The sequence below is a fragment of the Sceloporus occidentalis genome, unplaced genomic scaffold (assembly GCF_023333645.1).
Source record: "Sceloporus occidentalis isolate IW3139 unplaced genomic scaffold, rSceOcc1.0.p SCAF_2, whole genome shotgun sequence".
NCBI classification, from domain to species: domain Eukaryota; kingdom Metazoa; phylum Chordata; class Lepidosauria; order Squamata; family Phrynosomatidae; genus Sceloporus; species Sceloporus occidentalis.
Genome location: NW_028316982.1, coordinates 53530299 through 53545756, shown reverse-complemented (window position 1 = coordinate 53545756; position 15458 = coordinate 53530299). Strand labels below are relative to the sequence as shown.

Here is a 15458-nt window from a genome sequence, read left to right as displayed (position 1 = left end):
AAGGTTTAGACAGGCAGTGCTTCCCTGCAATTGCAACAATGCTTCTGCCTTGAAGTGGTATTTAATTATTTTAACATTCTTTTTTTTCCAGAATGGGACTGGGAGGGGGAGATAATTATACATCTGGGAAGACAAGACGTATCTACATACACGTATGCTTAACTCTTAATCCAGGCTTGCAGCATTAGGGTAGATATGAGGGATTCAGGTGCACACAGAGCTGGTGATGTGTTCCTCCTCCTTTCCGTCTGCCATCCCCTCTGAGCACTGACTCTGCTGGAGAGGGAAATTCCTTTGCTTAAACATTATTGAAAACCTAACCTCAAGAGGGCTGGGCAAAAGATGAAAAGCTCCCCAAGGCAGTAGAACTCCTCCTCTTTCCCCTTTCCTTTTTTTCCAGGCTAGTTTCCATTTAAATGTTTGAAAACTGCTCCACTGCTGTTGCAAAATTTGTAGCTGGAAGGAGGTCTTTTTCCAATGGGACATTTCAGCAACCTAGCAGCTGCCATCTGAGGGGAAGCTTCCTGCTTCTGTGTTCTATCATTTACATTTGTACTTCTCCATTTATGGAAGATGGCTCTTACCTAGTAGTATCCTAACAGCAACAGGCTGAGCCAGGAACTGCTGATTTTGCAGGGTGACATCAGGAGGAATAGGTTAGGGTGAGAAGGAAAGGGAGGAGAGATTGATTTGTGGTGACCAACCCTGATCTTCATCACTAGGAGAAGCAGGGCAAGCTCACTGATCACATGCCTTTCTTCCCCACCAAGGCATTTTTGTAAAGCCTTTGGCATCTGGACCAATCCTTGAGGAGAGGTTTAGGATGAGGAAGTTAGATGACGACCAAGAGGGTTCTTCTGCATGGACCTGGTGACCAAGTTCCCTGATGTCTGCTCTGCTTCTGGTTTGGGCTGTGCTTCTGCACTTGGGAATCGAACAGTCCTTAGGCAGAGGAGGGAAGTCATGGGAACACTGCACAGGTAAGAACTATGGGTAGGGGAATAAAATCTGTGTGTCATAATCTCATTGCCCTCTCTCAGAATCCTGTCAACATTCTCTTTCTGGCTGAGATCTGTTTCCGGTTGTGAGACTTTCCCCCTCCCTTTCCTTGTAAGGAAATTTGTTTGCATTTTGTGCCTATTTTATTTCAAAATTTACACTTTCTCTATGCATCTTTCCTAATTGTACTCATGCCTGGTTTTGTGTACACCCACCAAGTACACTGTAAACCTGGAAAACATGTATATATTTGTGAGGCCAAGTTCTATCAGCAGATCAGAAAGGTCCACTCGTATACTTACGTAGGATTGTAGGCTCATAAACAAGTTGAGAGATGGAAGCAGCAAGCATGGCAGTGAAATGAGCAATTCCAGTATCTGGCCAAAAGCAGTGACCATCTTGGTAGTAAGGGGTATTTGGAGCTGTGCTTGGTCACTGGAATGCAATGTTAAGCTGGACCCCTGGGCCACTGGGAACATGGAGGAAACCACGTGCACACAGAGTTATTGGATGCCTCCTTATATAAAGAGGTATTGGATAATTCCTTCTTGTTGTTGCTGCTGCTGCTGCATGCCTTCAAGTAGTTTCTAATTTTTGGCAGATTTAAGGCCAACCTATCATGGGGGTTTCTTGGCAAGATTTATTCGTAGATGGTTTGCCATTGACTTCCCCTGAGGTTGAGAACATGTGACTTGCTCAAGGTCACCAAGTATGTTTCATGGCCAAGCAGGGAATTGAACTCTGGTCTCTAGAGTCGTAGTCCAACGCTCAAAACATTACGCCATGCTGGCTTTCCTTACACAGTCTTATAAAACATACAAGCAGAGTTATATGGACATCATGCCCCAATTTGTTCCTGGTCTGAGGAATGCCATCTGTCATCTCACTGTTAGTCTCAGGAGGTACAAAACTGATGTTTTCATAGGGAATTCTGAATGCAGTGAATTTCTTTTCTATCTGACACTGGGGCATATCAATGGAAAACCTAAGGTTCATTAATGGAAGGGTGTGGAATGGATTGTCTCCTTTCTGATTCACTCTAAAGCAAGACTGGACAAAAAGTAGTATTGGTTGTTAATCTGCTTATGTGTTCATTGTATACTTGTATTATTTTAGAGATGTTGTAATTTTGTATGTTGATGTTTTTGATAGTATGCTGTGTGGCAGGTTTTTCATTATCTATTGTTATTTTATTGTATTTTGATTCCTACTATGTAAAGTGCTGTGCAAATTTTACATTCTATAAAGTGCTCTATAAATAAATGTTAATAATAATAATAATAATAAGTATCCCTCCAGATATTGGATTGCCATTCCCATAGGTCTTAGCAAGCAAAGCTAATGATGAGGAATGCTGGCAGTTGCAGTCTGGGAACATCTGGATGGCTACACTTTGCCTACCCCTGCTTTTGATGCATGTGCCCTCTAAATCTGAATCCATGTTTAACTTGCTAGGTTCCAGGCATAGTCAACTGAACATATACACTGACTCCAAAAAATCATTCCACTCCCCTGAATGATATGGAATGTAAAAAGGGGGAGTTATCTGCAAGCTTTGAGCAATACCTTGCCTCTTCATCAGCATATCTGTGTTGAAGGAAAATAAAATGCCATTGATAACTGCTGTTATATATCTTTGTTTGGTGTTGTATAACTTTATTGCTCTGAGAGCAAAGAAGTGAAAATGGGTGTAATTTCACTTGCTTGGTGACTCAGTTATGCTTAGTCCCGGCATGGGTGCCGTCAAAAACCGGGAAAAGCCCGGTTGCAGCGGGGTTGCTAGGCAACCCTCGGGGCCTCGCTGCCCTCCTCCTCCTCCACCGCGCATGGCCGCACAGAGGAAGAGGAGCGCAGCGAGGCCTGGGGTGGAGGAGGCTGCAGGGAGGCGGTGCCTCTTGGGCGCAGCCGCGCCAACCTCCCCACCTCCCTGCAGCCTCCTTCCTGGTCCCTGCAGGGGCCAGGAAGGAGGCGAAGCCCCGGCGATGGCCGGCGGTCTCCTCGCTTCCTTCCTGGTCCCTGTGGGGGCCAGGAACAAGGCGAGGCCCAGGGGGGGGGAGGGAAAGCCTCCTTAAGCCAGTGGAGCCAAATCAACAGGGGCATTGTGTGGTCTCTGCAACCTGTCTCAGTTAACCATCTGGCTGCAACTCTTTGGACCAGCTGAAGTTTCCAAACACTCTTCAAAGGCAATCCCAAGTAAAGTGTATTATAGTAGTCCAAATAGGATGTAACTAAGGCAAGTCTCATCATGGCTAGATTCAGCATCGCAAGGAACAGGCACAGGAATAACTTGGAGGAAAATAAATTGGAGGAAGGGGAGAATCAAAATGGTTTTCCTTAACACTGGAGGAAGTTATCATCAAATTACATTTTGTGCAGTTTTAAGGTTACAATCCTTAGGCTCAGGGACCAAGAAGAAAATCCAGCTGAACACAGTAGGACCTACTTCTGAATAAACATAGTATAACATTGAGCTGTATGTAAACTTGATCTCAATTAAATTATTAGAGAACACTTAACAACTGTGAAAAAACAAGCAATGTTCTCAGAAGTCTTCTCATAATCTGAAAGAACATTAGATTGTATCTGGAATAATACTAGAATGGGAAGTACAAGAATTAGTATTGTTTCACTAATGGAACGAACTAGTGGGATGAAGTTTCACTGATCTGTGAAAGCTCTTGTTTGACAACCTACAAAATAAGCAGAATCTAAGTATCGAATCTGATATTTGTTTGTGCTTTCAAGTTGTTTTTCACTTAGTTGAACCTATTGTAGCATTTGGGGGGCTTGCCATTGCTTTCCTATTAGGCTAAGAGAATGTGACTTGCCGAAGGTCACCCAATGGGTTTCCATGGCTGAGTGGGGATTCGAAACCTGGTTTCCTATAGCGACTCCATTACTTCACATCTGTCTAACCACATCACACTGTCTGTTATGATGCCTTAGCAAAGATAAAAACTGTTCAGCAAGCAGTAGTAGGTTTGCAATGGCTGAATGATAGCACTGTATATAACCCATTAACTTCCATCACAACAAATACAGTGACCTTTTGCATTTTGTCTGTACACTCTCTTCTGTACAAGGTTTCTCTACATCTTACATGGAACTGGAAATAGAAAAGCCCTAAGAAGTGCTGATTTTTCAGTTATGCTAAAAGTCTGTGTAATTTCTTTGCTGCCTTTCCAGCATAACTAGGGTTGCCATACTGCCGGACCTCCAAACTGGAAAAAATGTAGGACAAAATTTTCCCTCGAGATCGCGGCAGGGAGCGGAGGTCAAGCGGCGAGGGAAAGCCTCCTCCTTAAGTGTGCCAGTTTGTTTCTGGGCACAATTCAAAGTGCTGGTTATAACCTACAAAGCCGGTGCAGTTCCAGGCTATTTGGCAGACCGTATCTCCCTGTACGAGCCACCTCGGTCTCTGAGAGGAGAGGCCTTTTTCTCAGTCCCATGACCATCAAATGCACAGTTGGTGGGGCTGTGAGAGGGTCTTCTCAGTGGCTGCCCCTTAACTCTGGAACTCCCTATCCAGGGAGATCAAAATGCCCCCCTTTCTTTTCGTCCTTCAATGGGCAGGCTAAAACATTTTTATTCCGATAGGCTTTTAAAATAGAAAGCCTTTAAAAAACGGGATGAGGATGTTGCACTGTTTTAATTGCATTGTTTTTATGTGCTTTTATCTTTTTAAACTTAATTTTATTCTTTTAATGAGTGATATAGTGGAACAGGTTAATTCTATTTTCATACTTACTTTTGTATGTTTTTAATTGTACTCTAGTCTTTTAAATTATATGCTGTTTTGAGTCCCAATTTTGTGGGAAATGTGGAATAATAATAATAATAGCATTTCCAAATCAGTAACTCTGAAAGCAGCAAAAGCTTTGACCTGTTAATGATGAGGTGATCAGAGAAATACTTTCTTTTTTTAGTTCTATTGATTTTCATGGAATCAAATACCAGGCAATTTGGGGACAGGCAGCCCTGTGCTTTGCCCAGCCATGGGTGAGCAGAATCTTTAAGTGTAGCTTTGTGCCACACAGACAGTAGTGATCCACCCACGGAAAAAGAGTTCTATGTGGGTTCTTTCAGCCCAGAATTCAGCTTCAAAGTCTAATTTGGTCAATGAAGGCATGAACTATATATGGGCTCCTCCAAATGCGGCAAATGTGTTAGGCAGTTGAGTTTTTCTTGCATGTAATTCCTGTGTGTGTGTGTGTGTGTCTCCAAATGACATTTTTGTTGTCCCAGAAACATCTTCACAATTTTATTTCCACTCTTGAATTTTTTTTCTATATTTATCCCTATTCTTGAGATTTTTTCTAAATTCAGAGACATATTAGAAGAAAAAAAAGTATCTTTCTCTCTTTTATCTTTTTAATAAATAATGGCCTGAATTTTGTTGGTACTGTACTCCTAATTAGGAGAGACTCATCAAGTCAGTGGAAATTGCACAAATGTTTACTCGCCATTTAACAACTGATGCAATAGATCTGCTCTAGTTGGGACTAACTAATAGGCTGTGGCAATTTTTTTAGAGGTAAGTGCATTGGCACATCTGTGAAATGCTACTTTTACATTAAAGCACTCTAAGAATTAAAAAAAAATGAGGTAGGAAAAAATTTGTTCTTCAGACCTTAGGACCACCCCAGGAGACATAGCCCAAGTTTTTAAAAAATAAAACTTTAGAAGATCCCTAGTGCAGATCTATGAAATTGCTGAAACCAGCCTCCTAAAAGAGTGGGAAAGTGGATGTGGATTATATCAATCAAAGTACTTTAGAAGAATCACTTTTTTGGTACAGAGGACCTCACACATGTTACTAGTACCAAAGACACCTGCCAAAATGGGTCTAATTGGATTGATGATTTCTTTTTAAAACTTGCTTAGAGTTTGCCAAATTCTGCTTCTTTGATCAATTGGAGGCTGCCTACCCTTCTTTTTCATTCTGTATTTTTTCCCACCACAGTCTCAGAGAACTGACATACAGTTCTTTGGAGGTAATGCTGCATCATACATTACAAAACTCCTTCACAGAATACAAGATGTTAATGTGTTACCCATGAATAATTAATCACAAATAATAATTCTGCAATCTTTCTCCTTCCCATTGTTAATAAGTGGGATACAAATGTTGAGAAGCTGTGGTAATAATGGCGTTCCAATGTACACAACCATGTGTAGACCCTGCATATTATTTTCTACAATTGATGTTTACATTTATTTTTAAAATAATGTGCCTTCTGTACCACAATATTTTGACATTTAATACAGCCCCAACTTCTAAACTCTATTCAAATATTTATCCTAACATGGGGCTATTAAAAACACCAGAATCCTATTAAAAACACCAGAACATTTGACCCTCTCTTTGCAGGTATGCATAAAAATGCAGAAAATAAATGATTTTCTATAATTTTACAATGTATTCTCTGAAACCATGAAAGGGTATTTATCTCTAACATGGTGAAATGGAAACTTATTTTTTAACTTTATGTAAATAAAATGTTTTATAAATAATAATAATAATAATAATAATAATAAAATGATTTTCTAGTCCAGGAAGAAGGGCTGGAGACTGCAGCTGGCTATTACATAAACTACTTATGCTTGTTGCCAATTCAAACAATTACTCTTATGTATTGAGTACTGAGGTGTGTGTGTGTGGCAGAACAATTCTACCTGACTGTCAGTTTTTCAGGGTTGTAATTTTAACCTTTGCCATGCAAGGCTGATGTGAAGAATCACTGTAAATTGTAGGTATAAATAGAAATGATATCCAGATTTCAAATGTGAATTACAAAGATGTAGCTATGATAATAAATGAACACAGGTTTGTCTGTAAGTATAATTACATCTGTAAGTAATTATCTGTAAATATCTGAAAGCCAATTAGTAATTTGAGCATTGGACTATGACTCTGGAGATCAGAGTCTGATTTCCCGCTCAGCCGTGGAAGCCCATTGGGTGACTTTGGTCAAGTCACACACTCTCAGTCCCAGAAGACCCCATGATAGGTTCACCATAGGATTGCCATAAATAAATTGGAAACAACTCAAAGACACACAACAACATAATTGCATCTAGATATACAGAAAAGAAATTTGCAAATGCCAATTGTCTTGTGGCACCAATGCATACTGATCACTGCAGGCACTCTGTTTCTGGATGATCCTAGGAGAAATCACAGTGCAGCTGAATAGCACTAGAAAGGTCCAACACATTCTGATTATTCCCAGTATTGGCAAGGTTTTCGGTCAAAAACATTACACTGCTAATCTGCCTTTTTCTCTCCAGTGGATTTTCCCTAGCAAGAAAAAACAATCAAATAACAAGTGTAAAACTAGGGAGGATTCTGAATGGAGGATGATGCATTGGAATGCCCCATAAAATTCAGTGCAGGAGGCCAGGGGATGGTGTGATATGATAAAAGCCTCATCTAACACTTCTTTTTATCTTCTGCATTTCTCTTCAGTGCTAATCAGTTCTGCATTTCTCTAAGCATACCCACAGGGTCCCAAGATTTGGGACTACTGATGATATCTATATTATATAATTAAAGAACTGAAATAACCCTTTCAAGTGTTCACATTTATTTTTTCCTTTACTTGCTGAAAAACAAAGCACCATTTCAATAATTTGTAATTTGCCCTGTTTTAAGCTTAAATTTCAAACTCTTGAGAGTGAGGGTGGTGTAGTGGTTTGTGTGTTGAATTTGCACTCTGGGAGATCAAGGTCTGAATCCTCGTTCAGCCATGGAAATCCACTGGCTGACCTTGGACAAGTCACTCACTCTTAACCTCAGAGCAAGGCAGTGTCAAACTCCCTCTGACAAATCTTGCCAAGAAAACCCCATGGTAGGTCCACTTTAGAGTTTCTGTGAGTCGGAAATGACTCAAAGGCACACAACAACAAATCAAAAACTAATTCCAGTAAGAAAATATGCTGCCAATCATCTCTGTCACTATTGGCAGGACATGACCATTTTGAGTGGGGATTATTTTTGAATTGTAACTTTAAAGGTAGGAATGTTTTTCCCCACCATCCCTGCTCCCACAACTGGAGTAGAATTGCAGGTCTCCCTTATCTGGAATTCTGAAATCTGAAATATTTCAAAGCCCCAAATTTTTTTCTTGGTTGGCTGAGACTGTGACAGCTTTGTTTTATGATGGTTTAGTGTACACAAACTTTGTTTCATGCACAAAATTATTATTTAGTGGGAAAAAGCATGATCGAGAAAACATGATAGACTTATGGTTGCTGTAAATAATATTCTAATGTGCTAATATGTTGTGTGAAGGCACACAACAATGGCAAATACTAAAACTAGTAGGAAATCCTTTCCCCAAAACATAATACTGTGCTAAAACAATACTGAGCTATGCTGCTATCTATGGCAGGAATCCTGTTGGTAACATATGTTGGTGTTTTTCACCCATCGTATGGTTTCTAGACCTTACACTGGTAAGGTATCCAGTAAGCTTTTGATCCTAGTATTTAAAGCCCTGAAGTTTAACTTCCCCTGGCTAGCATGGTATGTACTATCTAGAAATTTAAGATTTTAATATCTTCCGACAAAGGATTATTAGTGGTTCCACCAACACATACAGCTCTGTCAAGGCTGCAAAGATCTAGCTCTACGTTTGTGCAACAATCTTCCTTTGCGCCTCTAGCTGAAGGAGGATCATATCCGCTTTCATAAAGGGTTGAAGACCTTCCTCTTTGATTCGTTGGATTAAGTGGCTGAGTGTGCCTAAGATGGCCAAGATGGGTAGCAACTGATGAGGATTTTGTTTGTATTTGTTTTTAGCATATTAGTATATTATTTTAGTGTTTTAGCATTTTATAGTGTTGTGTTTTATCGTTCATTTTTTATTGTATATGTTCTATTCTATTCTGTTACTATTATCTTCTTGCACATGACCCTATCCTGTGTGCAAAACAGCTAAGGGTTGCTTGGCATTGCTTTTTCTCCCTGTCTGCTTGTTGGCTATGCTGATCTGTAGTTGGGGAAATAGGCACCTGGCATATACATACATACACACACCAACTGCTGTTCTGCACTGGAAGAAGAAGCAAAGCAACCTCCACTGCTTCTCTTAAATACCCTGGAAAAGAATTCTGCTCCCCAAATACAGTGGAGGATCTCAGCTATATGTTATCCTTTTGAATGATGGACTTGCGTCTTTGATGTGATATTCCAAATCCCTGGAACCGTGATAAATCCAGAATCTCTCTGAAGTTACAGTAAATATAGGCAAATCTCTTACAACAGCTGCAGGACCATGCTGACCCTGAGTCCTTACCTTACCTCTCCTGATGGCTCCCCTTGGCCATTCAATGACAAAGGAATAGTGGGGGTGGCCAGAAAGCAAGCAGCTGTCTTTCAGTGGTGGTCACATGTTAACAAAAGCATCCTTCTTTTGGAGTCTGGGAGGATGGTGTTGTCATCTTACAATTGGGTTATGAAGCACGGCCCTGCTGCCATCTCCTCATTATCTCCTTGCCATTGAATGGCCGTGGGGAGGTACACCAGCACTAGGAGAGGTCAGGGAGGGAAGAAGAGCATGCAGTTACTTTTGGTAGAGCTTTATGAGAACCATCATATAATCACCTTAGACAGCTTATAAAAAGCTGTTAAGACGGATCTCTTCCAGCAGGCCTTTCCTGAATAGATGCCCAGCCACCAAAGAGAGAAAGTAATGAATTGATCCCGTTTGCTGTTCTATTGTTGTTTGTTTGTTTTATCTATTGTTTAAATTGTTATTTTATCTTTTAACATGTTTTAAAGTGTAAAATGTCTATTTTAAGGGAGGGAGGGTTGGGGGATATGACTTGTATAATTTTTAATGCTGCAAGCTTCCCCGATTGACTGAGTGCAGATGGGGCAGGATATAAATACATTTATTATTATTATTATTATTATCACAGTCCACCCTTGCTTTACCCGGTGGATCCGTTCTGGATCCCCCCACATAAGGCAAAAAGCATGTATGCTCGAGCCCCATTAGATATGGGCGCACGCACCATTCTCCTGTTCTCCTGGTGGCTTCTGTGTAATAATAATAATAATAATAATAATAATAATAATAAATAATTTTATTTTTATACCACTTTTCCAGAAGATCAAAGTGGTGTACACAAAATTTAAAATCAGTTACAAACACATCATAAAATAGATAAAACCAATAAAACAATATACAATATACAAATCTAAAACAATCATTCGAAAGGGTGAGGCAGAAAGTTGATGGGATCAAAGTGTAAGCTGGAAGCCACCTATAATGAGCCTGCGTATGGTGCGGGCTCACTGTATTATTTACACTCCATTGGTGTGATGCAGGGTGATTCTTTTTTTTTTTTTTTTTTAAATTAAACTGGAACACATGAAACAGGAGAACTCATCCGACTAGCCTTAAATCTGAGTTGATCAAAAGAATAACGTCTTGGAGGCCTGCCTTTGTCTCTTAAGACCTAGTGTACATGCCAGCCAGGGAACAAGAAGGCTGATAGATATCTGGCAAGGTCTGGATGTTTTGCATGTACTGACAGTGCCAATCTCTGATCCTCTCCAGGGTGCTCAGAGCCATGAAGTACCCCTCCCAGTAAACCTGGCAGGTGCTTCAGCCATTATCTTTTAGAGGTGCCAAATCAAACCACTGCATTGATTTGTTGCACAACAGTGCCCACCTGATGTTGAAATGAGACCTGCAGGTTTTGTATTACACAATACAAGCTACTATCTTTCTGAATACATTCATGAATGACACAAAGAAGAGCATGTCCCACCCAGACCTACCATTGCTAATGCAGCTTTATTTGAACTATTATGGCAATATGAAAAACAAACATTTTCATTAATCTGATGGGTCCCATGCATTTCATCTGTATGAACCAGTGGAGCCTTGTTTCTCTCTGGGTTTGTTCAAATGCTCATAATCATTTTATTATAAAGGTGTATAATCATCAGTACATCTTATAAACTCACAAATTAGGAAGGGAGAAAGGCTTAGGAGCATAAAATGCATAATGGTAGTGTGTGTCTTGAAGATACAGAAAATCCAAATCCTTAGTTATCATCAGGTGTCATCTCACCTGAAGTGATAAAAAAAAATTACCTCTGGGGATGCATGTAAGCTCTTATGATAAAGAATACAAACTACAGTGTTTAATATCATGTAGGTTATTCATGATAAATAATTGGTAACATGACTTGGTTTATAAAGATTTATAAACATCAAAGTGGAGATTGTGCTGTAAAATGATTAACAGCACTGAGAGGCTGGAGAGAGTGAGTGTGGCCACTGGTCATCATGGTTGGGGAATTTGCATTTATAGCCAAAAAAAGTACCTTTCCTGCAGAATGGCTGGCATCCAATTTGTGATTGGTCCATGCTTAACTCACACATGTATAAGCAACTGTTTTAGATAGGTTACCAAAGGCTATTCTTTTCCTATTGCTTTCTGTGCAAAACCCTCCCACTGTACAGCATTGTCAAATCCCAAGAGGGGTTGCTGCTGATGTTTCCTATTGGTAGGGAGGGAGAGGAAGAGGGAGGCACTTCGTGAAGATCTGGCTGCTCTGGACTCCTTGAGGAAGGAAAAGGCAAGTGCTTTCCCTTTGACAATGCATCCTAATTTCTTCCTCTTCCACAACCAAAATGAGGCTGTACCCGCACTGCAAAAATAATCCAGTTTGATACCAGTTTAACTGCCATATCTTAATGCTATGGAATTCTCGGAATTACAGTTTGCTGTGGCACCAGACCTCTCTAATAGAGAATATCTCACAAACTACAATTCCCAGAACCCCATAGCATTGAGCCATGACAGTTAAAGTGAGGTCAAACTGCATTGTTTCTGCAGTGCTAATCCTAGGACTAGCCTGAGTCCATCTGCTTCTCTGTGGTATGAATTGCTAATCCCTTCTGTTCACTCCTTCCATGAACTACAGCAGCAAGGGTGTGATAGTGGCAAAGTAGTGGAAGGATGAACTACATATGTGGAGCTATACATAGGTGTAGGTAGGATCTCAGCTTTTGTAATATAATTGGCCCGCTAGTCATGCTGGCCGGGAGATTCTGAGATTTGTAATGCAAACATTAAATTACTATTTATAATCCCAAAAGTAATATTTCCACACTTTGTAGTTTAGCTATTGTTCTCTGTCTGTTTGGCAAGGAAAAGTTCATCACACGGGAGAGATCCCGTGCAAAAAAAGGGATTTAAAGTGAAGCACCCCCCAGCAAAAGTGGATTTATTATCAGACAATATCTTAACATTAACCCAAAGAGAAAGTAGAAAAGACATGCAAAAGCACAATTGATTTTCAGATGATGTCGCTGTTAAAGTGCATTAATGCGAAACTAACCCAGCTAGAAAGTAGACAAAATGCGATTCTTTTTACTTCTGGAAAATCCCAAAAGTAAAAAGAATCACATTTTGTTTACTTTCTAGCTGGTTTAATGTTGCTATGTGTCTGAAAATCAATCACGCTTTTGCATGTCTCCTTTGAGTTTTTCCAGGTTTTAAATCCCGTTTCTGTATGGGATGCTTCCCGTGTGATAAACTCAATAGTTTCTGCCCATTTCTCTGCTTCAAATAAAAACTGTCAACACAGCGGTGCAATTGTACTTGCTTTTGGTCATCTCCTAATTGTTGTTTAAACATAGGCAGATTACAGAAACTCTTCTGAACACAAACAATCTGAAGGTTGAGAAGGACTGTGTAAAACACAAGTTATATTTCAGCTCTTGATTTTAATGGAGTGGCAGAACATCTCTATGTCAACTCTTCCAGCTTTCTCCTACTTACTTGCTCCAGGACAGAAGGCACTTGTGGAGAGTCACATCATCAGTTCCTTTCCCAGCCAAGAGTGATTACATACTTGTGTAACTTGAGAGCTTTCACAAATGCTGCTCCTGGCATTCTCTTGATCTGTGTGATGTATCCATCCCCATATCTCTGGTGGTATCTATGCTGCTCCTTCACAACATAAGCTGCTGACATTCTTTCAAGTATTGACAGCTGTTGTTCATTAATAAGATCCTACATAATCTCTGCTTGACTTTAATCATTAAAAAGGTCTTTTAATGTGAGAGTTGAAACTGAAAAGGGCTGCTTTGGCTTTTCATTTACATCAGTTTGAGAAAGAGTTGCCCTTCCATATCTGAGGAAACTGTCCATAAACCATAGCTGGCTGCATTGCAAAAACTGTTTCTGGTCATCTGCCACAGTCAGCCCTTCCATTGAGGAGACAGTTTTTAATCAGAGGACCTTTCACACTGCACAGTTATAGCACCATCATTCCACTTTAACTGCCATGGTTATGTCCTATAAAATTCTGGGCTTGTAGTTTGAAGTGGCTCCAGGATCCTGTGGCCAAGAACTATAAATACTCCTCCCTTAATTGTAACTCCCAGGATTCCTTAGGATGGAACTGTGGTAGTGCTGTAAATGTGTAGTGTGTAAAGACACTAGATGAGAAGGAATAACACGTGCAGGGATCCAACTTTCCAACAATCATGTTATTCAGTTGATTTAGATTTTCCTCCTCCCATTCAGAGGTTCTGGTTTAAGATAATTAAAACAAATGACATGCGGACAAAATACAGCAAACTGGAATGATCAAATAAAACCCAATGGAAAGCTGGTTTGCTTTTTTTCTTCTGTGGGGGAAAGAAAGAAAAGAGCCCATATTGGGAAAATCCCAATAGATTAGAAGGAATACATTTGTTCGTATGTTGAAGCAGCAACAGAAATGTATTATAGCTTTCCCTGTATAAACTGGCACTTAGAAATACATGTTATAATGAACAAGACTATAAGCTTTGTAACATATTACTTGGGGTGGGAGGGTGAGGGAATGAAAAACATCTACAAAGGCTGGTGTTGAGGGATGCAGACTAGTACAGTTTGCTCAGGATTAGAATTGTCACCTGAAATAAGGGACATGACTGCTGCCTCTTTAATGGACATGAACAAGACCATTCTACATCATCATTAAAAGCACAGGAGCCCTGTCTCTTATTTCACCTGGGAACTCTACTAAGGATGCAAAGGATCATTTAAAAGATAAGGGCAGCATCAAACAAATTATGACAAGCCAATGGAAAGTATTACAAAGAAGCTCAAAATATGTAAAGTTGAAGGCTTTAATGGCTGGCATCCATAGTTTTTTGTGGGTTTTTCGGGCTATGTGGCCATGTTCCATGCTCTGGAACATGGCCGCATAGCCCGAAAAACCCACAAAAAAGCTCAAAATATATAATTTGACACAGGATTTCAGTTGGGTAAGAGAGATGGAAATTGTTTCAAAGATATAATACTGTACATATCAAGCAGAATGCAAAAATAGCTTATTTGCACCTGTCATGATGAGAGCCACAATCTCAACAATCCTTCACTGTGAGACTTAAACCTAGGACTATCTTTTGTGTCTCCTGCACTACAACTCTCTTTAGATGCCAGCACCATGCAGTCTGATGGGCACCGTGATACTGATGTGGGGGTGGCATCAGGCCATGTGTTCTCCAAACGCCATGCCCCCATGCCATTCCCACACCGGCACGTCAAGTGGGTCTATACAGCCCCTACATTATCACAGAACTTTATTAAACTTTTGCATCTTATAACCCTTCTGGTTACTTGTGTCTCCACTAGTCACCAAACACTATGTCTCCTGCAGGACACTACAACAATTTAATTAAGGAGACTCCTCCTCCCTATCTTGAATACCTAGAACCCTTCCTAACTGCCCCTCACAGCAGCCTCTGCTAGCCTCAATGGCTCCTCACCCCTCAGGACACTAAAACATCAACCTGAACTAACTCACTGCTCTGCCCCTCTTTTTATACTCACTCCTGGGAGCAGCCCCCACCTTTTTTGGCTTTGCTCCCATTGGCTGTTGCTAAGGTTCTAATCTTCCTGTTCTCTCCACAGCACCCAAATCAAGAGATAGCTATCTCTTAAGCCTGCACTGCAATTAGTAGAAGTTACTTCCAAATATGTACACTTAGGATTGTAGCTTTAGACAACTTGTATAGCTATGAGTGATCTAATGAGAAAAGTGGTGTGACTTTCATCATATTAATTAGTATCTTTATCAGGAGATACAGGCTCAAGATCACTATTTCCTTTTGATCCTTAGGCAAAGAATAGTTAATTTAAATTGGGATTTTGAGAAAAGGAAACCAATTATGGAAGCAGTGCATATACATGCAGAGCCTTCAGATAGGACTCATTCATTCCTCTCTCTCTCTCTCTCTCTCTCTCTGTGTGTGTGTGTGTGTGTGTGTGTGTGTGTGTGTGCAGTCATGTTGCCTGTTGACTTATGGCAACCCCATGAATTTCATAGGGTTTTCTTAGGCAAAGTGGTTTTGCCAGTTCCTTTTTCTGAAATATAGCCTACAGCAGCTGGTTTTCATTCCCGGTTTCCCATCCAAGTAGTAACTGGTGCTGACCGT

General features: G+C 40.3%; 1 protein-coding gene across 1 annotated transcript in view; it reads left to right on the top strand.

Moving 5' to 3' along the window:
- The first annotated feature begins 886 nt into the window (after positions 1–886).
- Positions 887–15458, top strand: part of TSPEAR (thrombospondin type laminin G domain and EAR repeats) — a 59577-nt gene continuing 45005 nt past the window's right edge. The window contains exon 1 of the mRNA XM_089509401.1: positions 887–980. Coding sequence (XP_089365527.1) covers positions 887–980 — 94 coding nt within the window. The remainder of the gene's footprint in view (positions 981–15458) is intronic.